We start from the raw sequence: 26,034 nt of genomic DNA on the forward strand, positions 1-26,034 counted from the left end.
TATCTATCTATCTATCTATCTATCTATCTATCTATCTATCTATCTATTTATCATCTATCTATCTATCATCTATCTATCTATCTATCTATCTATCTATCTATCTATCTATCTATCTATCTATCTATCTATCTATCTATCTATCTGTCTGTCTGTCTATTATGATATATCCATGCAGACATGGAAACACACACACATTCCTTTTCATTTTGTTTTGTGAGTCATCTCTTTACCCCATTTCAGCCCCAAAGTATTGATTGCATCCTCTGAAAAAAAGTTGCCACATTCAGGCAGACATGTGGACCAAATCCACATTCTAGATGTATCATTTAAAACATATACACAATTTTCTCACATCTTTTTCCCCTTTCCATAAATATGAGACTGGAATACCAGCTAAGAAGTTGTTACACTCCTTTTCATGAGGGCTGTGTTTACATATTTAGAAGACAGTGCTAATTAAAAAAAAAGAATTGCCTTCTGACAAAGGAGTCTTCATCACCTCCATGCAGGAAATTGGAACAGGTAGAATTTTCAGGCCTCATTTACTGGAAGGAGATGAGATAATGAGGTAATAATGTTGGGTAAAAGGATGACTTCAAAGCATAAATGATTCTCACCTGCCTCCATCTAGCATTCTTTTTATGTAAACACTACAGTAATTGCATGTATGATTATTTAGTTCAGTCATGAAAAATCAGGGTAAGAAATATACTGCTGTGAATGACCAAGAGAGTCATGTGACCCCTTAACCAAATGAAAAAGTACTTTACAAAGCAAGGTTGCTTAATATACAGGAATTCTTATACATACAGGAATATGCGGGAATTCTTGCAATACCCATTAACTGAAATGCATCTTTTCCTCCCCCTACTGCATCATCTTGAAATATCCCCACAGTTGCTAGTATGAGTTAGTGACTTAAGGCCATATCCTTTACTAAATGGAGTACTATGGGTTGCTCATATGGTCACACACAAAGATTTTGAGTTTGCTGTAGACCAATTTCTATGTATGGTTATAAGAATATGAGTGACACAAATTTCAGCAGTGAAGGAATTTAGCAGACCCTATGGTTGTAGATACAGCACATAAATGACATGGTTATTAGTGGGGAAAAGGCATGTGGTTATCACTGCATTTTTAAGGATTCTTATTTTAAATAAGACTGAGTTAGTTGGGTTTTTTTTTTGCATTACTCATAAAAATACCATGGAGTGAGTCTTTTTTTTCAGATAAATTATGAGCAGTTTCTATGAACACCTGTGAACTGTTAAGTTTAATTCGGTTACATCTGGTACCGACTAGATTTTATTCCACTGTATCATCGAGGTTTTTTTTCTCTTCAACTCTTTTCTCTCTTATTTTTTTGGCACCAAACATAAAGAGATGTAATATTTTAAGAAACAAAGGCCTCTAAAATGGAGTGCATTTTTCAAGTGATTCCTCTGACCACCTGTACACTTTTGAACTTAATTGGTCTACAGCTGTTACTGGTGATTTACAGAATCATCAGGCTCCTGAATGAGGCCATTGATGGAATTACTCCAAAATCATTTCCCACCTTTTTTATTTTTCTTGAAACATTTTATAAGGCTAGAGAGAATCAAAATTGTAGCCTGTATCTAGGTAGGCAGTGGAAGACTAAATAATTTTCCAGTATAAAGAATTTAGATAATTCAGAAGAACGGTTTTATTTAATAGTAAGTATGTTTTTCTCCTGTGAAATTTATCTAGATAATAGGATATCCACTTTGCTTAAAGAGACAAAATCTAAGTAATGATTTATTAATAAATGCACATTTAGTATTAATTATTAAGATAAATCAGAATACATTTTTGAAAAAGTACTATTATTGTTTTATATTTAAAAAGTTAATATAACTCTGGCAGTGAATTTTGCCACATCTGAAACATCAGAGATGAAAAACTTTGTAGCTTTAATGAGATAAAATGTGCAGGCAAGCCCACAGAATTTTCTGTCTGTGCATCCTTTGAGTTGCTAAGGATCTATGCTGAGGTGGTTGAGCCCACAGGACCTACTTAGTTCTGGGTTCTTGACAACATTCACTTCTTTTGTTTGCTATTCACAGTTTCCTTCTTTGCCAAAGGCACATGATTGGGCAAGATCTAATTTTGCTGTTCTTATTCTTTCCTTCCTATTGTTGACAAAGTCCAACATGCTAGGAACAAACTAATTCCCAATGACATCAAAGCTGTCCTTTGACAGGCCACCCTGGGTAAACTGAAGAGGCTTGAGATAATTGCATGGCTCAGGTCCCAGCTCTATATAGGGTCAAGGAAGGAAAAGTTTTATTAGAATTACCTCAGCAATTCCCTTATTTCTTTCCTTTGTTTCCAGGGTGTTTAAATCATTGAAAGAAAAAAAAAAGCTTGGAGTTAAATATTTCATCAACTCTATTTTGTATATCATATAGTGCCCACCAACCAATTTGACTTTCTTTAGTACATTTATGTTTCCTCATCAAAGTTGCTGAATTAAGTAAGCTATGTGAAAGTGTAGCTTTAGCACCATCAGTAACACTTATTTTTGAGAAACTTGATTTAAAATCGCCAGTTATGGTCATTTTTCTAGCCACTCATTAATATGTAAGTTTTTAAATTGTAAGCTTTGGAGCCTGTCTTTCATTTCTCCTCCTAGCACCTACCACAGTGCTTTGTACACAGTGAAGACTTAACATATGCTTATTAACTAACCCACCAAATGGCCATCTAAAAGTTCTGGTCCCTCATGGGGTTGAACTTCATTTGACAGTGTTAGAGGTCTGTAGCTGACTGCCAAGTTCCTAAACCTGTCAAACTTTCAGACTATCTTCAGCTTAAAGACTGTGAAATCAGATTAGCAAAGGCAGTTTAGCAAAATATCTTGCATTCTTAGTCATTAAATGTTCTGCTCATAAAACATGATTTACGCCCACCTATCTTCAACTCTGATGTTGTTAAAGATTTTTTTAAAGAAGAAATTTCATGACAAAAGCACACATTGCTTGCAATTAGAAGTGAGGATAAAATAAAGCAAAGTGTTTTGGTATAAACTAGAGATGTAAAGCATTTAAAACATGACTAAAAGCAGAACAGATCTGAAATAGCTTCCAGCATTGAATTGTACATTGGAAAAGTCTCAAAGTTGTGCTATAGTGTCATTGGTTGAAGGTAAAGACCAGGACACCATATTGGATTGTCAAATATTGGATCTACTTGCTTGCTTTAAAAAAAAGGGTAACCTTTGAACAATGGAGATCAGATGAATTAAAAGCAAATTTATCTTGTTATTGAAATAAATAATTGGACAAATTGATAGGTAGATCAGGGAAAGTTTTCTTTTTCATATCCTTTAAAGAGTCTTGTATAGAGAAAGTATAAGGCAGACATAGTCTCCTTGGGAACTACGTTCTCTAGAAGTACATGCTTCATGTACTAGTGATAATGCCTCACCAGCAGGGACACTGGTTGCTTTGTAAAATATATATGGAAAGGAAGGGGACAGGTGGATTCTTGTGAGAATCATGTGATTGGGTAAGATTCAACCAGGAAACTAGAAGACAGTAAAGAGGAAAATGGGCCTGGATTCAGGAAGCTCCCCCAGAGCTGTATCTAATTCATCTCACAAACAACAGGGAGCTTTCCCTCTTCCACCCTGAGAACCACAGGTGCAGGCATCTGCTGCCTAGAGAAAACAAAGTTGCAAGACAACACTGCTTCACAGATACCATGTTGAGATGGAACACTTTTCACACCCTAGGCTCTTAAGTTGCATTTCGAATCAAATTTCTAACATTTTAACATTCCTTAAGTTACTGCAATACCTTTATATAGTGGCATAGTAAGTAATGAGTGAGTGGTCTTACAATTCTCCCCTTTTCTACAAGTTTACAGTATTTGGATATTAAACTGGAATGGGAATTGAAATGAACAGAATTTGTAATTCATATTCCTTGAAGTTTGGGAGGTTGTACTAATGGAACTGAAGGTTGAATATTAACTGCTTAATTTTATCTCTTGTTATATATCTTCCTCCCTTCCTTCTTCAATCTCTCCCTCCCTCCCTCCTTCCTTCCTTCCTTCCTTCCTTCCTTCCTTCCTTCCTTCCTTCCTTCCTTCCTTCCTTCCTTCCTTCCTTTTGTCTTTCCTTCCTTTCCTCCTCCCCCCTCTTTTCTCACTTCCTCCTTCCCTCTTTATTTTTTCCAGACCCATAATTACATCACTGGTGTAATATTACATCTGATATACTCCATCTTCTCATGCAGAGTGGCAACTCACATAATCTTAGTTGTTGGAACATTAAGAGTTTAGGTAATCTGCCCATGGAAATACAGCTAATATGAGTCAGAGGTAGAATTTAAACCCAGTTTTTTCCCCATCAGCAAGGCTGACTCTCTATCCACAGTTCCATACTTATTGTTACAAGCCATTATGATCCCTGCTACATAGGTGAGAGCAGCTGAAAACAAAGTTTGGCTAAGGGGGATGCCCAGGTCTCCTTTTGTGAAGTCATCTTAGTTGTGTTCAACTCTTTGTGACCCCATTTGGGGTTTTCTTGGCAAAGATACTGGACCTATTTGCCATTTCCTTCACATCTGGCAGACGAGGAACTGAGGCAAACAAGATTAAGTGACTTGTCCAGGGTCACTCAGCTAATACGTGTCTGAGGCCAGTTTTGAATTCACAAAGAGGAATCTTCCTGACTCCAAGGCTGGCCCTCTATCCACTGTACCACCACTTTCAGATCTCCTAGTGGCCTAAAAGCTCTTTTAGAATGTGTTGCCTAGTGGTTATAACTTTTAAAAATATATATTGCTGTTTCTCATTGAGTGGCTACTCACATACCTTTGGTGAATGAATAAACTTGTGCTATATTTCGCCTACTTTTCGCCCAACAGACAGAGTTTATATCACATAGGCATGAATTATACAAAATAGCACAAGGAGAATTCTCTAAACCAAAAAAATAAAGAAAAGGAACACAGAGAAATGAGAATATGAAACCTATATGCATCATTCAGAAGCCACTCTCTATGCTCTAGAGATTTCAAAGAGTGAATGAATGGTTGAGAAATCAAGAATGAGTTGGGCTTTTTCTATAAACAGAAAAAAAATGAAAAAAAACTTGCTGAGTGCCTCATTGCACCATGGAGATGACCACAGATTCTCAAAGGCTCAATCAATAGAGGCCAGGTTATGGCAGATCCTACCACATTGCAAGGGCTTAGAGTATGGTCATGTGATGGCTGGTTTATTTCTCATCTGAGGATTAGCCTTGCTGAGTTTAGAGAAACTCATCTCATCAGACTGGGGAAAAGCTGGCAAAATATTTTAAACCACAGAAACCCAGGAAAGCTATCTACTAAAATCATTGAGTTTGGGTAATCTTGTCTACAGAAGGAATTACCTATTTTGTTGAAATCACAGATTCTTGAAGTATTCAGTTCCTGAACTATTCCTTGAAATATTCATTTCATAAAATTGAACAACAGCCTTTTCAAAGTTGGAAGTATATTTTTGACAGAAGTTCATACTATGCATACCATGGGAGGTCTCCTGGACAATTCAATTTAACAAACATCTATGAAATTTGCAAAAAGGTTTGCCCCAGTGAATTTCCAAAGTCAGATCTCACTTACGCATAGTAACTGGGGACATGGAGAAAATGAATACAGAATCTCTAATAAATTGTCTCATTCTATCTGATGATCCACTCCTATCCCCTGGTAAATGTTTCATTGAACTGTTAATAAGAAGCAAAATGAATTGATGTGGGACAAAGTGATAGCGAGGAAAGATCATCAGCTCTGGGGTCAGAGGATATGGGTTCACATTTCATATCAGATGCAATTTGTGTGGCCTTAGGTGAGTCAACATGTGTTTGCCTTATCCCTGGCCTTTAGCACAGTGCCTGGTATGTAGTAAGTGTTTAATAAATACTAGGTGACTAACTTGTCTGTGCCTTAGTTTCCACACAATGAGGGGGGTGCATTAAATAGCCTCTGAAATCTCTTCCAACTTTAGATAACAACAATAGCTGGGCTTTATATAATACTTTAAAGTTTATAAAGCACTTCACACAGATTATCTCAATTAATCCTGACCAACACTTGGAGGTAGTTATTATTACCCTCATTTTACAGATAAGGAAACTTGGACAGACAAGTTCAGTGACTTCTCCAGGGTCAAACAGCTAGTTGTCAGAAGGAAGGAAACACATTTATTATGTACTAAGCATTTCAATAAGCAGGATTTAGACTGAGGTAGAATATGAACTCAGGTCTTTCTAACTGTACTTTATTTACTATGACACCTTGCTAGATCTATGATACTATGAAACACCTTTCTAATTTTAACCAGAACCTAAAGTTAGGTCTCTATTGTATGTCTGGTACTATGCTAGGTGCTACTGATGGAAGGACAAAAGAAAGAAAAAAAGAACTCTGGCCTCAAGAAACTTATATACTACCGGAGAGATGTAGTGAATATATAGACAATAAATACTAAGGAATTTCAAGGGTGAGAGAGAGCACTGTAGTGATTGTGATGGGATGTGTTGGAGGTGGTACTTCTTGCTATATCTGTTGCAAAATATAATTGTCTTTCTGACAAGGACTTTATATTAGAGTTCAATTTCAAATATACAATCACTCCATAAATCCAACTGAAAACATAGTTGTCATGAGGAAAGTAGCACTGTTTTCACTTTGGGCCTATTGTCTGATTTTCTTTAGTTCTTGCTCCTTTGGGATCACTATGTCCATTATTGGAACACTTTTGGTTGGAAACTGAAAAACAAAACAAAACCAAAAAAAACCCCATCACAATGTCAGTAGCTTAAACAACCATGGTCATTTAGCTCATTAGGCTGTATCTGTACATTCCAAAGCAAGTGCAATGCTGATGTAATTAGATAAACTAGACTCTATAACAACTTCCACTGATCGTCTTAAAACAAAATGTGGGGATTAGAGGTATAAATTATCAAGGTGATTGCATCAGTCCTCCATTTGTTTGATCTATATAGATCTAGTCCAGGGCATAAACATTTATATCCTGCTTACTATGTGACTGGCCCTGTGAGAGCTGAAGAGACAAAGGTAACAGCATAATCCCTACTGTCAAGGATCTAAATTTCAAGGAGGGAGGTAACATGTAAACAAACTAGGTATAGGCAAAATATACAAGATATACACAGAGTAAAAAGAAAAGATCCATAGAGGGGAAGGCACTAGAAGCTGGGAAGATAGGAAAGACCTACAAGAGTAGATAGGATTTGAGTGTTAAAAGAAGTCAGGAAATATAGCATACAAAAGTAAGGAAGGAGAGTGTTCCAGGTGTGAGGGACAAACTGTGCAAAATCACAGAGATGGGAAATAGAACGTGGTGTTCAAAGAATTGAAAGTCAGTGTTTCTGGAATGGATGGTCCATGGAAGAAAGTATAGCATAAGGATATAGAAAAGTAGATAGGGCCCAGATTAGGAGGAGCTTTAAATGCCATACAAAGGAGTTTATGTCAGCAGACCTTTTCTCCAAATACTATATATATGATTGTAGAGACTTGGATACTGTTGTCAACAAACTATATATTTTTAAAAATATGCGTCAATTTTCTTGCACAAACCCCACCCCCTGTCATAGTGAATATTTTCCCATTTTTCTCTCTCCTATAGCCAAGAACTAATTAAATATCCTATTTTGTGCTTAGTAACCTAGTTTGAATGTGAGTTTTATGTACTGTAACTTAAATGGGAAAGACACATTATAGATTTCCCCCACGAAACTCACATGGAAATTAGGAATGAATGGGGTTTTAATTGCTGAAAAATGAGATCTTAGTCTGCTAATTTTGTGATAAAATATTCTAATTAAAATCATTTGTCACATCTCTGAAGATATACTGGACAAGTCAACATAAATCCAAAAACCAAGTGGAAAAAAATGGCCTACTGCCAGCTTGAGGATGATGTGGCAACTTGACCATTTGCATGTCACTAAATTTTTTCTTTCTTCCATTTTCTGACATCGCATGCCCTGCTGTGGCATCTCTCATCAACTGCATCTTGATGCATCAAAGTCAATATTTCATTATACTGCTATGACCTGACACACTGAAATGGAAAATACCACTGAACAGATGTCTTGGTGCAAAGGCATTTGGAGGAAGAGCTTGGAAAAGCTGTATTTTAAAATGATTACTTACAAAGTGCTAGTGGAGCACATCTTTAGAAATAGTCTATTAATACTTGAGGTCTAAAGGGAGTGTGCCACTTCTTATAAAATTGGTAGTTTGCCTCCTTTTCTCTTTAACTCGACAAGGCTTTTCTGAGTTAGAAGGCACTTATTTAAATTGAAGATGTATAATAAACACCGTATTTCATTACAAATAAGTGTGGCCAACCATTTGGCCTTAATGCAGGGTGGTATACTTACTTAGTTTACTAAGCTAAGAGCCTCCTAATAGATACCTTTTCTTAGTGCTTGACTATCTAGGTTCTTGGTGGCTTTTATTTTAAATTTTGTCTGGTCTAAGCTAGAAAGTTTAGGAAGCTATATAACTCTTGACCAGATACTCAATACATATCTATTGAACAAACGTGAATGGTAAAGATGTTAACTTTGTTTCATGTGACTTTAAACTTCAGATCAGATAAGGCAACATGATTGTCACCATGTCATGCCCCCATATAAGAAAGTGTGTATGTGTAGAGAACAATAGGGAATCAATCTGTTATTTCATTGGCATAGGGAACAAATGGATGCGTAAACCTAAGTTTCCTCTAATGATGTAAATCTGTATCTTCTTTTCCACTTAGAGTCTTAGAGTTATGAAGTAGAGGTTGTGACTTATCCAGGGTCACAAGGCCAAAATGTATCAGCAGTGGAACTTGAACCCAAATTTTCTTGGCTTGAGGGCCAAGGATTTCTTGAGCTCAGGACAAAATTACTGATAATTTAGAGTATGACCCAGGATTTCCTCACAGCGTAGGTCTTCAAGCAGAGACTAGATGCGACGTTTTGGGGATGTTTTAAAGAGCATTGTTAGGTAGGTGTAAATGGTTCTTGGTGGCTTTGGAAGTACCTTCCAACTGGGGCACTTGGGACCAGCTTAGTGGCACTGGATAGAGTGCAAGACTAAGAATCAGGAAGCCCCCCTAAGTTTTGTTGCTCCCTAAAACACTCCCCAACTGTGTGATCACTGGCAAATCACAGCCTCTATGTGCTGGGTTTCTTCCTTTTTAAAATGTGGATAAAAATAGCGCCTATGTCACAGGCTAGTCGTGAGGATCAAATGAGTAATGCGTTTGGCAAATGTTAAAGTGTTATATAAATGGTAGCCATTATTTTTATTTCAACTAAGACATTTTCTGAATATTACATTCTCATAGTTGCATCTTATGGGTACTTTTAGGTCATCAAAATTTGTTAGCCCAGTTGAAAAACTCTCATTTTCCAAATGCCTCAGTGTGCACAATCACCTGGAGTCAGATCTGGGCTTTGAGGTTTAGCTCATGTGGGAAGCTGTTCATTCCACTGTGGGATATTTCTGATCATGAGGAAATTTCCCCTGACATCAAGCTTAAATTTGCCTGTTTGAAAATTCTACCCCTTGCTCCTTGTTCTGCTCTCCGAGGCCAAGTTGTACATGTCGAATCTCTCTTTCATATGATGGGTCCTTTTTAAACCCATCATCTACTGAATACATCACTGAGATGCTCTCTTGGGTGAAGCAATAATCGTGACATTGCCCTAGCTTTCAAAGGGACTTTGTGCTAATACTGATGAGAAAGTCATTTGGAATTCTTGTTCATTCCGTATAGGAAGGAAATATCCTCTTTCCTTCCATCCTCTACCATGCCCTCCCTAAGTGTACATTGAAATATTGGACACCATTATATTCCTTGGTCCAGCATACCCAGTCCTAGGCCAGAAGTGGGGAAATGTGGATGTCAAGCCCAAGTATACAACCTTGCTTCGTTATCACAGAGATGCATCCGAAGGGATAACACTAATGACTTACATTTATAGGTGGTTCCCACTATGAAGTTTACAAAACACTTTTCTCATATCTGTACTATGAAGTAGCTTGCATAGGTTTCATTAATCAGCATTTTACAGAGGACGAAACTAAGATTCGGTGAGATTCTGTGACTGGTCTCCTGTCACAAACCCTCTCAGTGCTCTAGATCTGGGCAAATCTCTTAAAACTATCAGTTGCAGAAGAGGCATTAACCTGCATTGATAGAGAGAATTTCCTCTTCTAGGATTTCCCTACAACAACAAAATTACAATTCTAGTACTTTTAAACTTATGGAATAAAACAAGTATTTCCATAACATAGTATAATAAAAAAAAAGATGATTGCACATGAAATTGCAAATCTATGTATAACTTTTAAATAAACAACAAAGTTATCTTGTGATTTTTTTTTCTTTTCTTTCCTTTTTCTCTTCCCTCCTCTCCCCACCCTGGAGATGGCTACCATTAGACACAAATAAGTGTGTTTATATATGTAAAATTATTCTATACTTATTTGTATTTATCAATTCTTTCTCTGCATGGATTTGAAGTCTTTTGTTTGATTCGCTGTTTGCTACACAGCCACAATGCTAACGTTCCATCTTGCCCTCTTGATGATGACATCTTGGCTTTCTCCCCTATAAACATCTCAATCGTACCTCTTAGTCTGAGGATCTCTGTTCTGAAGTTAGCAAGTTGTCATAGTTGGTCAGATCCATGATCCATGCAGCTGATTATTCTGTCACGAGGAAGCCTCGAGGGATGTCTGTGGGAAGGCTGGCTTCACAGATTCACAAGGTCTTTGAATTAAAGGCATCTGAGAAGATGCCCTGGTCCAACCTCCTGCCCAGCAAAGGAACGCTCCTCTACTACATGCTTGGTTTCCCTGATGCCAAGTTAAAGATGAGCTATTGCTAAACTTCTTACAGATTTAGGTCATTTACCACTGTGCTTAAGTCTTATGATTGCATCCATAATCACCTCAAAAGTTCAGTTAAAAGGGCTGGTGAAAGTGTCATCTGACCACAGACTACCTTTTACTCCAGTCCTCCTGATTCCATTTTTCAAGTGTCTGTAGCATTGTGAATAAGGCAGTCATCCAGAAAATTTTGGTTCTGAAACCTTATTCAGGAAAGTTAATGCTAAATTACATTGAACTAATTAGCTGAAAAATTGCTCAACTGTCCACTGCATCCTTCATAGACATGGTCTCAGCAGGGATAAAAATAGGGAAGATTCTCTTCTATGTTTTTCAATACTCTACCCATTCCAATGCAAATACCCTCAGCATTCAAGGTGAAGAAATTGCTAAAACACAGGTACAACTATGTCATCTCTTGCTTAATAAGTTCCAAAGGCTCCCTGTTATCATTAGGCTTAGCTAAAAACTTCTTTGTCATTTAAAGCTTTTCATAACCTTGCCTTGGTGTACCCTTTCTAGCTTTATTATACAGTCCTCTCCTCAACCCATAGTGAAGTCAAGCCCAGTCAAAATGACCTTGCTTTTCCTTACAAGTTGCATTCCATCTCTCCTTGCCATGCCTTTACCTGGTCTCCCATGCCTGGAAGGCATTCCCTCCTTGGTCCTACCTACTAGAGTTTCTTGGTTCCTGTAAATCTCAGTTCAAGAATTACATTCTATCAGACAGACAACCCTATTCTCTTATGTGCAAATGCTATCTCCCTGAATTCACTTTGTGTCTATGTAAGGGTTATGGGATTTAAAGATCTTCCATGCCCCATTGGACGTGCTGACGTAGCAGGAAGGGGCAGAGCAAGAGAAAGCGAAAGCCAAGCTAGCGTTCCTGCGGTGGCTGGAGGTGGTGGTGACGGCGGCAGCAGCAGAGGCAGTGGCAGCGCGAAGCCCTTTTTGAGTTAGGACTGCTAAGGACTTTCTGCTAAGGACTCCTGCTGAGGACTGCCAGGGGCCGGAGCTGCTGGGAGCGCGCTTCCAGGACGCTTGGGTGGTTGCTGTGTGTGGGGAGAGGAGGACCTTTGCCTGAGGTAGCCTGTTCTGTTTTAAAGGCTTGAAAATGTGGGTGCTTTCTACTTTATCTACCTGTGCCAATATCATAACTACTCTGATGGCTTTCACTTTCTGGTTTTGGGACTCAGTCTTTTGGTATCTTAATAAATTTTCTAGTTTATTTCCTCATATGGCAAACATGACGTATTTTGTAATGGATAATTATATCAGCATATTTGTAATCTCTATAGGCATTGTGAATATGGCATTGCTGATACAGTCTATTTTGTACATATCTGGCACATTAGAGGCAGTGTTCCTAGAGGATAGAACTAGTCTGGAAGCCAGGATGACCATCTTCAAAGCATGCCTTTCATATATACTGACTGGACAAGTCATTCAACCTCTCAGTACTCTTGCTAACTCTAAGACTATACTGCTGAGAACTTGCTGCCCGGCATCAGTGGAAGAAGTCACTGGAGTCCCCTATACTAGGGGTCAGCCAATTATGGCCAATGGGCCAAACCAGCCCACAGTCTACTTTTCTACAGCCCTTGAGCTGTGTAGTTAAATATATAAAAAAAACCTATTCTTAGCTCATGGGTCATATATAAAAAGGAGGTGGGCAAGATTTTGGTTAACAGGTTGTAGTTTGCCAGTCTCTACCCTAAACCAATGAAATCACAGGCCTGGTCTCTAGCCTTGTATTGTGAATATACTTATATGTGTGGCCAACTCTTTGTGACCCCATTTGGGGTTTTCTTGGCAAAGATACTAGAGTGGTTTGCCATTTCCTTCCCCAGCTCCTTTTTAAAATCAGGAAACTGAGACAAACAGGGTTCAGTGATTTGTCCAATGTCACACAGTTAGTGAGTTATCTGAGGTCATATTTCAATTAATGTCTTCCTGATCCCAGGCCTGGTGCTCTATCCCCTCTGCCACCTACCTGCCCCATTTTAATAACTGCTTGTTTATTGACTGATTTATGTTTCCCTATGTTCACAGCATTATTTTATTATGATGAATATTTATGTGCTAGGTACGTCAGATGCCTATAATTTCAATGGAATATACTTAGCACGTACTTCCTCAATTCATTATAAAGTGATAACATAAAAGGAAACATTCTGCTTGCCCACAAATAAATTAGGATCAGTAATTTTGGCATGAAAACACCAATAAGTCATCTTTTATGTAGCAGCCTTTTTGATAAGGTATATACACATATAGGTTAATGAGTTCATAAAACCATGCAGAGAACTCACCATCATTCCTCAGTATTAAAGGTGTAGGAGGTCCTAGCACTTTGTGGTTTGTGACTGTGTTGGTCACTACACAGGTATAATTCCCAACATCTGATTTTTCCACTTTGGCAATGTAGAGGTTTCCAGTCTCTTGAGAAACAAAGCGTCTGTTATCCTGGTATGATGGGTATTCATTGAAGATCCAGGCATAGCTCAGTTCTGAAAAAAATGGGTATTATCATTACAAATATGATTCTTGGCACTGGAAACTCTCACTCATTGAGAAACAATGAAGATAAAATTCCAGGCTACTTTTTAAAAAGTAGACCTTTTAAATCAATCAACCACATAAACTGCCAAAAGAAACATCAACATACTAAATCATTTAAATATACCTCTAGTCTCCCAGACAGGAAACTATAACTAGGGAAGGTAGCTGGTATTTTCATTAAAGGCACTGAATTTAGAGGATACTTATAGTACTTATGGCCCTTTAATAAACAGCATGGAAACAACAAAGCCTAGCACCTACTGAGTATGAATAGTTTGTTAAAATTGGAAGAGATCATATGTATGTATGCATGTGTGCATGTATGTACACACATGCGTGTGTATATGTGCATGTGTGTATGCGTGTGTGCATGTATGTATTATACATGTGTGTGTAGTCTATTCTTACTTGGTGATCTCATCGATTCCCATGAGTTTATTTACTAACTATCTGCAGATGACCTGGTTGTTGGGTATGACCTGAGAAGACACATTATTGGTAATGCTAAAGAATCTTAAGTTCATAGAACACTTAAAACATGTGTTAAAAAAAAAAGCGTGTGCCAACAGAAATATCGGCACAGATTTAGGATAGACAAGAATGATCACCAGTGAGGGTACTCTTCTCCCTTCCTTCCCTTCCACACCAAATTTGGTCACCTAGACCCATACTGGGATAGAGAGGCAGGAAGAACCACCAGTGATGGTATCCAATAGGGAACACCTAGAACCCATCTATAGTGGGGACCTTCTCCTCTGAACCTTCCTGCCAATGCCTTCATTCCTTTCTGCCCCCAGATGGACATTTACCCCCTCCCCATGAACTCTATGGTTCTCTAGATTTTTGCATCTCCTTTATTATTGTTATGCTGACATTATTAATTATTGTGATGATCAATATTATATGATTACATATGTAAAAGCTCTAGACACCTCCATCTGTGTTATCAGAGTACCTTAGAACTTCTGACTCATGTCTTCTTATACATAAATATATAAATGTGGTCTCCCCCAATTGGAATGGAAGCTCCTTGAGAGCAGACACACTCATTTTTTTTTTCTATTTGCATCCACAGTGCTTAGCACAGTCCTTGGCACATAATAGGAACTTAATTTTTTCATTAATTTGTTTTGGTACAAAATGCAGAGGAGGTGGGAAACTTCAAATGAAAAGAGGCTATATATCCACATCTATACAAAGAGGGATCAAGTGAGATCATATATTTATATATGTGTGTATACACACACGTATATATTATATAGATAATATATATATATATACAAAGCACTATATTTTAGTTACTGTCATTTAATTCTCACTATTATTAATGAAAAAAAGAAATATTTATGGGTTTAAAGTAGACCAGATAGGTAGGGATAAAACCTGGATTTATAATTTCACTGGAAAAGGGAACTCCCTCTGCTGATGTAGGCTAGAATCTTCCCTGCAACTTATGGTCTAGAGTTACCTAGAACAATATCAAGTTCATATAGTGTTGGATAGTTGCAGGTTACATGTTGATGTAGAAAACTACAATAACATTATCTAGGTTATACTGCATTTCTATTTCGTTAGACATTTCCCAAATGTGTTAGCAGGGGTCATGAAGCCAGTATATGTCTGAAACAGGAACTGACCTTTGACCTTGCTGGTTCTGAGTCAGATCTTGAATCATTATGCTATATGGTGTCTCAGAAGAATAGGTAACATGCACTCTATTTCTACAACATGAGAAAGTAGGAAGTATCACTGATATCTCTTTGACAGGTTGGATCTATGCACAAAACTGGAAAATAGGTCTAGGTTCCTCTCCTATCCCTACCCTTTCGAAAAGTGGTTGGAGAGCCCTTGTCTTGTATCTCCTTGAAGGAGACCTTGAGGATGGTCACTAATTATGTCTGAGAGGAAACACATTCTCTTCTGACCTTCCCCTAACCCTCTGTCCCTTTTTTCCCCCTTTTCCCTGTCTTTCTCCTTTTTCTCTCTAGGGGGGCTAAAAGCCCTAGATATACCCTTATTCTCTCATTCTGAGAGTTTCACCACACCCAGAAAAATAGTCCAGTAGCATCTCGGACTTGGACTATGGACTATAATCCTCTATCTTATCCTTATGCCTACAAACGGCTGTCATTATTTCTATGCCCAATTTTATATCTGTGGGCATTTTCTCATTCCCCTTAAGCCCTGCTATACATGTGTCTTCTCTATCTGTGTTTGGTACATGTACGTTATGGTTAAGGTTAAACTGCTCTAGCAATTAATCAAATTGCTATTTTGATGACCTATGAACTTAAATTTCCTTCAAGTGATAAAGCTTTATTTTTTATTTTAGATGCTTCACAAATGTATACTCTTGTTTTCAAAGAAGATCCAACATGAACATGAGCTGTTGGGTGAAATCTGTCAAGATTCATTATTGTCAAAGCTAAAAGATACTAACATTAGGAGAATCTTGGCACATCTACAAAAGAAACACATACCCACTCAAGTATTGGTAAAGCTCTGGTGGAGGATGTTGGCATAGAAGTGGAAAAGAAAGGAGTCTCACTAATACTGGGCAATAGGAAAAAAGAAAATTGCTGATGCTTACTTAATCCCTGGTGATCTCACAAGAATCTTCTAAGAATATATCATATGGGGGTGGCTAGGTGGCATAGTTAGTAGAGCACCTGCCCTGTCATCAGGAGGACCCAAATTCAAATCTGACCTCAGACATTTGACACAAAAACTATTCGTGTGACCTTGGGCAAATCACTTAACCCCAATTGCCCTCCAAAAAGCAAAAAAAAAAAAAGAATATATCATATGCCATAAATCTTCATTTGTGGAGGAGACGCTGGAACCTCAAAGGCAATGCCACTGAAGTGCAAACAACTGGAAAGGCTTCAAGTTCAAGTTCACTGACCGACTGCAGGTCTGTTACCTAGGAACCAGCATAGCTATGACCAGGGAGGTTCATCACCAGCTTGGCCCCAATGTACTTAACTTTTCAGCAGTACTTGAAGATGACCTCCTGGATTATACAATTATTACAATCTGTCCCATATCAATAAAATTACAGATCCTTACACTATAAGGATATACGATGTAGGATTTTAAAAAATAAAATTATAGACATAACTTAAAATCATTCTACCTTCTCCAAAAGGACAATGTGTCTCTCCCTTCCTCCCCACACCTTGTTCAAGGAATCAAATCCACATTCTCCCTACTGATCTGACAGTTTCTTCCCTGCTTCCAGTGGTCACAAGGTGGGTTTAGCTTGGTGGCAGAAGTTGATGGTCAAATAAATGTGAGATATGTAGGCAAGAGGCACCTGAAAAAGGCCCGACTTTTCTTTCCAATGAGCTTGCCAAAAACAAGAAAAAACAGCTTAGATTATTCCCCCTACGTGACACCAGTATAACTTATATGTGAACAACTCAACCAACCTACTGATTTTTCTCTATCGTTCTAAAGAAAAGATCCTAGGTTACATTTGAATGATTTCTCGATTGAATGACCCAGGGCTCAGGTGTCACATATATAATGTAATTTCTAGTAGAAGAAAGAGGTTAATATATCCTAGGAACTGATTGTCACCCTAGAAACTGCCTTAAAAAAGTTAACAAGATTCAGTAAGGAAATCTGACCCTCTTTGAGACTTTTATGTCTGATATCTTTCACTATGATGTTAAGGTAAGTGAGTCCAGGGTCAGGAACTATATTACACTGTCAAGAACTATCAAAAAGAAGATTAATTAATGTTAGTTAATGATAATGAAGGAATCAACGAGGTTGGTAAAGAGCATCCCTCATCATCATTGTTAATTGACAGGTCATGTGTGCTTTCTGTGTTGGCAAAGAAGTTTTCTCACTACAGCCCTGGGAAATATTTACTTCAAGTATGATGTCCATTTTGCTGAGAAAGAAACTAAGTTCTAAGAGTTCTTAAGTGAATTGCTCATGGTCAAAGCCAGTAAGCCACAGAAATGGAATCCAAATCCAGTTCTCCTGAATCCCAAATTCAGCACTCCATCTTCTATACCAAGAGTTAGAAATCATTTAGATCAGGGTTTTAAAAAATTATTTATTTAATTTATGGAATAAAATAAATATTTCCATAACATAATATAATTTAAATAATGACTACACATTAAACTACAAGTCTATTATGTACAATTTGATATTCCTTTTAAATATATAAAAAAGTTATTGTGTAAATTTCTTTTTTTCCTCCCCTCCCCACCCTAGAGATGGCTACCATGAGAATCAAATATGTATATAAATATAAAATCATTCTATATATTCTTAAACTGGGATACATGAACTTCTTTTAAAAAATACCATGCTAACTACATTTTAGTGTAATTGGTTTTCTTTGTAATACTGTGTATTCATTTTATGCATTAAAAAACATTAAAAAAAATCACCATATTGCAAAGGAGTCCATGGCACAAAACAAGTTAAGAATGTCTACTCTAGACCACTGCCCCTCCTTTTACAGTTATGGAAATTCAGGCCAAGAAAAGTGAAATGATTAAACCTAGGGTCCACAGGTAATATGGCAAAGTAGGAAGTGGGAGTGGGAGGGGAGGACTAGAACCCAAGTATACAAATTCCAGCATGAGTGTTCTTTCTTCATTGGTATCATGAGGTTAAATTTATTCCTGTTTTCTAATGTTCTTTTGAAATGGAACTCAGTGCTGTATTTTGTCAAAAGCTTTTTCTGCATCTATTTCTATAATCATATGGTTTTTATTGTTTTTGTTATTAATATTGAAAGATTTTTTTTAAACCTGAGCAAAGTTATAATGCTTTGGAGCATTGGATTGCATGAAAAAAATGCTATCAAATTTCTGCAAAGTTGAACAAAGAATCAAAGAGTAAATTCTCTCGTGTCGAAACACAGAAATATATCTAATACTCTGTTTTATTTCCCGAGGGACTCCAATGCAATATTTATACTTATTCAAACTTGACAGATTTCTTTTGATAAGTTTTCACATACTAATTGCTGTAGAAGTAACAGGCAGTGCTTGTCCCAGAGGCAATTTGTTACAACTGAGTAAACAGACACTTGTGTACAAGGATGAAATGGCTATTGGTGATTCAGATGCCTGATTGAAAAAAAAAAGTAATAGCAGTGATGACAAGTTAGATGCCCACCAGGGCAAAGGGGCTTCTCAAAGCAAGTGATAGCTCCCTACTATATTTCTTCTGAATCCTTTGGGAGTTAATGTTAAAATTCCACTTTATAATGGATTTCTTTTTCCATGAACTGTACAGTTAAACAGCATTTGTTTATTTCAAAAGGAGAAATTTGAAGATCCCCTGATTTAGGACACTGTTCGTTGAACAAAGTCACCCTGTGAGTATCGCTGAAATTACAGCCCAAAATATATCGAGTGCATATTATGTGCCTACGAGAAATAGGGGCAAATAAGTATCAGAGGTTGAGGATGTAGGAAAAGAGGAACAGCTGTGTGCCCAAGGCTGTGGAAGCATTGAGCTGTTTGAAGCTGTCAGTAATTCCCTGGGCTTACTTAAGGATCATAAGTTCATGGATTTAGAGATCAAAAGGATTGAGGGATTATTTAGGAATCATAGGATCATGGTATTAGAGATCATTTTACAGAAAAGGAAGCTGAGGCACAGGGAGGTTAAGTGACTTCCCCAAAATGTTACAGAGTATTAGTAAGAGCGATTTGTATCCAAGCCTTCTGACTCCAGAACCAGTAATTCCCCCGAAGATACTGTGAGGGCATTATAGCCAACCCCATTTTACAGATGAATACACAGAGCCCAGAAAGGTTAAGTCTGTTGCCTGAGGTCACAAAGGCAATAAGCGATAGAGCCAGGTGTCTGATCCAGGCCACTGACCACATCCAGCCCTCTTACCACCTCACCCCGCTGTCACCTACACTGGTGCTGATCATCTTGGAGTTTGGAAGCTGAGGAGAGAGAAAATGGAAAACGGGTGCTGTTGTAGAGAGTGCGAGTGGATGGGGGAGCACCGGTATTGAATGTTTAGGTGCATGAAGCTGGTGTAGAGTGGGAGGAGTAATTTTGGAAGACTGAGTCAGCTGTACAGAGATAACAGTGATCTGAGGGAGAACAAAACTGGAGAGGGCAACTAAGAGATAAAGTGGATAAAGCATTGGGCTGGGTATCAGGGAGACTCATCTTCCTGCGTTCAAATCTGACCTCAGACTCTTCCTAGCTGCATAATTCTGGGCAAGTCACCTCACCCTGTTTGCCTCAGTTTCCTCATCTGTAAAATGAGCTAGAGAAAGAAATAGCAATCCATGCCAGTATCTTCACCAAGAAAATACAAATGGGTACATGAAGAGTTGGACATGACTGAAATGACTGGACACAACAACAAATCAGAAGATTCTTGATTTTCTCTTTATCCTTTTCTTTTAAAAGATCCTTTATTTAAGGGATGGTGTAAGACAGATAATACTAGCACACAGGAGGGCTGCTAACATAGCTTCACCCTTTTTTTTTTTGAGGGGGGAAGGCAGGGGAGTTGAGGTTGAGTGAATTGCCCAAGGTCACACAGCTAGTAAGTGCCAAGTGTCTGAGTCCAGATTTGAACTCACATCCTCCTGCCTCCAGGGCTTATGCTCTATTTACTGTGCCACCTAGCTGCCCCCATGGGTTCACTTTTGATCTGTTCAGACAGGAAGGACTCTAAGCCAACTTTAGAGAGGTTAATAATCTTACTTTATTCTAGTCTAGTCTTCTCAAAAGGGTTGTTGATACTGGGAGAACCAGCTCCTACAGTATTCCTTAATCACCTGTCTTGCAGATGCTGGCAAGAATTGGGGGGCAACTATCACTGCATCTTGATGGTCAACTGAGGTAGACACAGCTTGTGCATTCCCCTAAATCCCCTCAAGCCTCAATAGGGGCTGGTTGTGGCAAACACAGACTCTCCCCAAACCTTGATGGGGGCCGATCGAGGCACATATAGCATTCCAGCTCATGCATTCAATTCTAAGGGTTCCTACTCACTGACCAGTAACCACATGCTTTATAGGAGAACAGACAAAGACGGCATTTTGTCAGCAATAGCCTCACAAGTTTATATCACCTCATTCCTATCTCTCACTGCGCAGTCACAGTAGATATTTACAATTTAAGCACAAATGTTTATGTAATTTCTCATTAAATAATGCTGCATAAGTGTGGTGGAGATGTTTTGAACCATAATCATGAGAATTTATATCTTTTACCTGGGAACAAGAGATTGTTATGGCTATGGATCCTGGGAAACTAAATTCTAAGAAAGAATAACAAAAATCCACTTTATGAACACTAAAATTCACCTTACACTAAAACCCTTCTTACTTACAGATGGTTTTCTGGGAAGAGAGAAGGTCTTCATTTTTTTCTAGGCTGAATTTCTGACTCCCTGAACTCTGGCTACAATCTTCCCCTACCCCATCTCCCCACTTGGCTTTTTCTGCTTCCTTTGATGTGTTGGCTTCTCTTCTCCTTGAGGGCAGGCATTATCTTTCTTCCTGTTTGCATTTGTATTTCCAGTATTTAGCACAGTAGGGCAGCTCAGTGGCATGATGGATAGTCAGGAAGACTCATCTTCCTCAGTTCAAATTTGGCCATAGACAGTAGCTGTGTGACCCCAGGCAAGTCATTTAACCCTATTTTCCTCAGTATCCACATCTGTAAAATGAGCTGGAGAAGGAGATGGCAAACCACTCTACTACTTTGCCAAGGTCACAAAGAATTGGACAGTACTGAACAACAACAACTAACACAGTGCCGGGTATACAATAAGCATCTGAATGTTTGTTGACTTGATGAAGGGGGATATTTAAGTAATGTAAAAATAAAGATATCATTAATACATATATATGCATATCTACATACATGAATATCTACATATATGTATGTGTATATATATATATATATATATGTATGTTTAAATACTTTTAAAACAAAGGAGAGTAGAAGATGCAGTACACACCCTGTGTCCAAGAATGAGTTCTGGAGTAATTAGGGTCTTGGGTGTGCCCCAGTTCTGAATTAAGCCCTGCCCTGCAAAGGACTGCAGGCAGTGGATTGTTAAGGAAAGAGAATAAATGGAAACATTTCACTTCCTATCCCAACCATACAACAAATTTAAACCAGCATAGAAGCTGAAAAAGATTTCAACTTTCTGCCACTTATCTGAATCAGGCATTTCCGGAGCCCTTCATAGATCTATAGGGAAGGGAGGGGAGGGGGGATAAGGGGATCTAGAGCATAGGAAGTGAGTGAATAATGGCAGCATGACTGTGAGTTACATGCTCATGACTACAACTTACATGCTCGTGACAATCACTTGCTTCTCCCTCCCCCTACCCATCTTATTTATTATTCTATGTAGGGTACATTATACTAAGTTATATTCTCATTAGACAGAATATATGATGTATGATGGCTGGAATATTTCCTTTAAAGTTTGCCAAATTGTGATTTTAGGTATTACTACTACTACTACTACTACTCATAGCCTCCTGGAGTGGCAATGCACTCCTGCAATCCTTGCTCCTCTGGGGACAGTATAGAGGAGAAAGGAAGGGGGAGGACTGAGGCTGGCGGGACACTTTGGCTTGGGGGTTCTAAGCTTCAGTGAGCTAAAGTGAACAGATGTACACATCAAGCCCTGTGTCAAAACGTTGAGCCCCAAAGGGTATGGGGCACCAGTTGCCTAAAGAGGGGGCAAGCTGACCTAGTACAGAAAAGGCCAAAACTCCTGTGCCAATCAGCAGTGAAATCAGGCCCATGACTGGGCAACCATACTTTCAGTCTGAGAAATGTAGGAAGGCCAAGTCTATAACAACAATACAATAACATCAACAACGATACTAATACTACTACTACTACTACTACTACTATTACTACTACTACTACTACTACTACTACCATCACCATTTATATTGTTCTTTGATGTTTACAAAGCTCTCTTTTGAGCTTCGCATCAATCTTGTGAAGTAGCTGCTATTAATCTCATTTTGCAGAAAAGGAAACTGGGGCTAGAGAAGTCAGGTAACTTATCACTTAGGAAAAGTCAGGGGAGGCATTCAGTCCATCTGATTTCTGACTTCCTGACTCTGTCTCACTACAACATGGCACTTAGTATATTCAGTGTGGAGCTCACAGGACTGGACGTTATTTCACTGGGGTAGGGAGCTACTAATGGGAAACTCCCTCTATCATTGTGGGTCAGCACCTACTCTGAAATTTATAGGCTTAGAGAGTTACCTGGAGCACTTCAAGGTAAAATGACTTGCCCAGAATCTCATAGCCACTATGTTTTACAAGTGAGACTTGTAAACTCAAGTCTTTTCTGCTCTGAGGCTAGTCCTCCTTCCCCTATCCCACACTGCCTCTCTTGTATACACTGATAAATTTAGAGTTGAAAACCTCTTTAGAGGACATCTAGCCCAAATTCTTCACTTTACAGATGAGAAAATTAAGAACTGAAGAGATTAAATGTCATGCTTAAAATGATGCATCTCATTAGTAGATGAGATATAGGATCTAAACCCAGGCCTTCAGAGACCAGATTCATCACTCTTTTCACTATAGCAGGCTGGGTCCAGCTTGTGGTTAGAAAAATAATTTTTATTTCACATGTCACAATAAACTACTTACTCTCAAACTAGCAAACTACCCATTCTCTCTCCCTCTCTCTTTTCCTCGATCCCCACTGCCACCATATTTAGGAAGAAATGTTTGTTTATTTGTTTTTTGCCCCAGAGCAATTGTTTGTACCTCTAATTCCATCAGAGATCTAGAATCCTGGGACAATGGATACCATTATGGCCCAAAAGAGGCAGCCATTAAAAGGGTACTTGTCACCAAGTAACATAGCTGCATTATTAAATGCAAATTATATAAAGTCCAAAATTACAGCATTATAATATTACTTTCACTCTATTAGTATAATATTGTGATATCCCTGCATATTATAATTAGCATTATAAAATGCTAACTTTTTCATTCTTAAAGGCGAAACTATAACAACTTTGCATAAAGATAGCAATCAGATTTACATACATATATGTACACACAGATTTTACTAAGTAGTAGAAATACTATTGTTGAATAACATTATTGGATATTATGATAATAAACTGTAAACGAAATGTAATTTGTCCCTCCCTCTTTTGGTTAATTTCCTTTATAAATATTCTCTGGTTTTGTAATAAAAGAAAAAAGTGACACTGCACAATGCATAACTTTGGAGTATTTTTATGTTGCTTCATATTGCCATTTAAAATTTGAGTTTGCTTTTTTTTTTTTAGCATCACTGGTGTGCTGAATGCTAAAAAGGAAGAAGGGAGGGGTATAAGAGGAAAAAGGAAGAACTCAGAGTCAAGAGACAGGCTTAAGTTTCAGATATGACACCTACTAGTTAGCTAGGTGATTTGGGGAACATCAGTCATTTTATATTTTAATTTTTTCTAAATTTTCACTTAACAGCATTTTATTTTTTCCAATTACATGTAAAGCTAGTTTTCAACATTCATTTTTATAAGATTTTGAGTTCCAAATTTTCCTGCTTCCCTCCCTCCCCAAGACAACAAGCAATCTGATATAGGTTATAAATGTATAATCATGTTAAAACATATTTCTACAGAAGTCATGTTGTAAAAGAAGAATCAGAACAAAAGGGGGGAATCTATAAGAAGGAAAAAACAAAAACATCAAAAAAGTAAAAACAGTATGCTTTGATCTGCATTCAGACTACATAGTTCTTTCTTTGCATGTGGACAGCACTTTCCATCATGAGTCTTTTGGAATTATCTTGAATTATTGTATTACTGAGAAGAGCTAAGTGAATTATAATTGGACATTGCACAATGTTGCTGTTACTCTGTATAGTGTTCTCCTGGTTCTGCTCACTTCACTCAGCATTAAGTCATGTAAGTCTTTTCAAGTTTTTCTGAAATCTGCCTGTTCATCATTTCTTATTGCAATATACATTCATATACCACAACTTGTTCAGCCATTCCCCAATTGATGGGAATACCCTCAATTTCTAATTCCCGACAAAAAGAACTGTTATAAATATTTTTGTATATGTGAGTCCTTTCCCCTTTTTAAGGATCTCTTTAAAATGCAGACCTAGTAATAGTATTGCTGGATCAAAGGGTATGTATAGTTTTATATGCCTTTGGGCATAGTTGCAAATTGCTCTCCAGAATGGCTAGATCAGTTCACAGCTCCACCAACAATGCATTAGTGTTCCAATTTTTCCACATCTGCAAAATTTAACATTTTCCTTTTGTGTCATAGTAGGCAATCTGATAGGTATGAAGTGGTGCCTCAGAACTGTTTTAATGAGCATTTCTCTAATCAATAGTGATTTAGAGCTTTTTTATGTCTATAGATAGTTTTAATTTCTTCCTCTGAAAATTTCCTGTTCATATGTTTTGACCATTTATCAACTAGGGAATGACTTGTATAACTATAAATTTAATTCAGTTCTCTATATATCTGAGAAATGAGACCTTTATTAGAAACATTGTCTGTAAAAATTGTTTCCCAGCTTTCTGCTTCCCTTCTAATTTTGGTTGCATTGGTTTTGTTTGTGCAAGACCTTTTTGATTTAATGTAATAAACACTATCCATTTCATAATGTTTTCTATCTCATTTGGTCATAAATTCCTTCTTTCTCCATAGATCTGGTAGGTAAATTAACCCTTATGTTCCTAATTTGTTTATGGTATCACCCTTTATGTCTAAATAAGGCACCCATTTTGACTGTATCTTGGTATATAGTGTGAGATATTGGTCTTTGCCTAGTTTCTGCCATTCTATTTTCCAGTTTTCCCAGCAGTTTTTGTCAAATAGTGAGTTCTTATCCCAGAAGTTGGATTTTTGGGGTTCATAAAACTGTAGATTACTATAGTACTTGACTACTGATTCTTGTGTAACAAACTTATTCCAATGATCCACCACTCTACTTCTTAGCCAGTACCAAATAGTTTTGATGACTGCTGCTTTAAAATAGAGTTTTAGATCAGATACAGCAAGGTCCACTATCCTTTGCATTTTTTTTTTCATTAATACACTTGATATTCTTGATTCAGATGAAGTTTGTTATTTTTTCTAGCTCTATGAAATCATTTTTGGTAGTTTGATTGGCATGGCACTGAATAAGTAAATTAATTTAGGCAGAATTGTCATTTTTATTATATTATCTCAGCCTACCCATGAGCAATTGATTTTTTTCCAATTGTTTAGAACTGACTTTATTGGTGGGAAAAGTGTTTTGTAATTGTGTTCCCATAGTTCCTGGGTTTGCCTTGGCTGGTAGAATACCAAATATTCTATATTGTTTACAATTACTTTAAATGAAATTTTTCTTTCTCTCTCTTGATTCTGGGATTAGTTGGTGATATTTAGAAATGCTGATGATTTATGTGGGCTTATTTTATATCCTGCAACTTTGCTAAAGTTGTTAATTTATTTCAAGAAGTTTTTTTAGTTGTTTCTCTAGTATTCTCCAAGTATACCATCATATTATCTG

The 26,034-nt window shown here is 37.6% G+C and overlaps 1 protein-coding gene across 3 annotated transcripts in view; it reads right to left on the reverse strand.

Annotated features, from left to right (window-relative positions):
* CNTN4 (contactin 4) overlaps positions 1–26,034 on the reverse strand; it is a 598,977-nt gene that overhangs the window by 204,281 nt on the left and 368,662 nt on the right. For all 3 annotated transcript variants that reach the window (XM_069084072.1, XM_069084073.1, XM_069084070.1), the window contains exon 6: positions 13,253–13,450. In XM_069084072.1, the coding sequence (XP_068940173.1) occupies positions 13,253–13,450 (198 nt within the window). The remainder of the gene's footprint in view (positions 1–13,252; positions 13,451–26,034) is intronic.

Source organism: Petaurus breviceps, unplaced genomic scaffold (genome assembly GCF_028583685.1).
Source record: "Petaurus breviceps papuanus isolate PSGF00001 unplaced genomic scaffold, PetGlider_PUasm1.0 174, whole genome shotgun sequence".
NCBI lineage: Eukaryota > Metazoa > Chordata > Mammalia > Diprotodontia > Petauridae > Petaurus > Petaurus breviceps.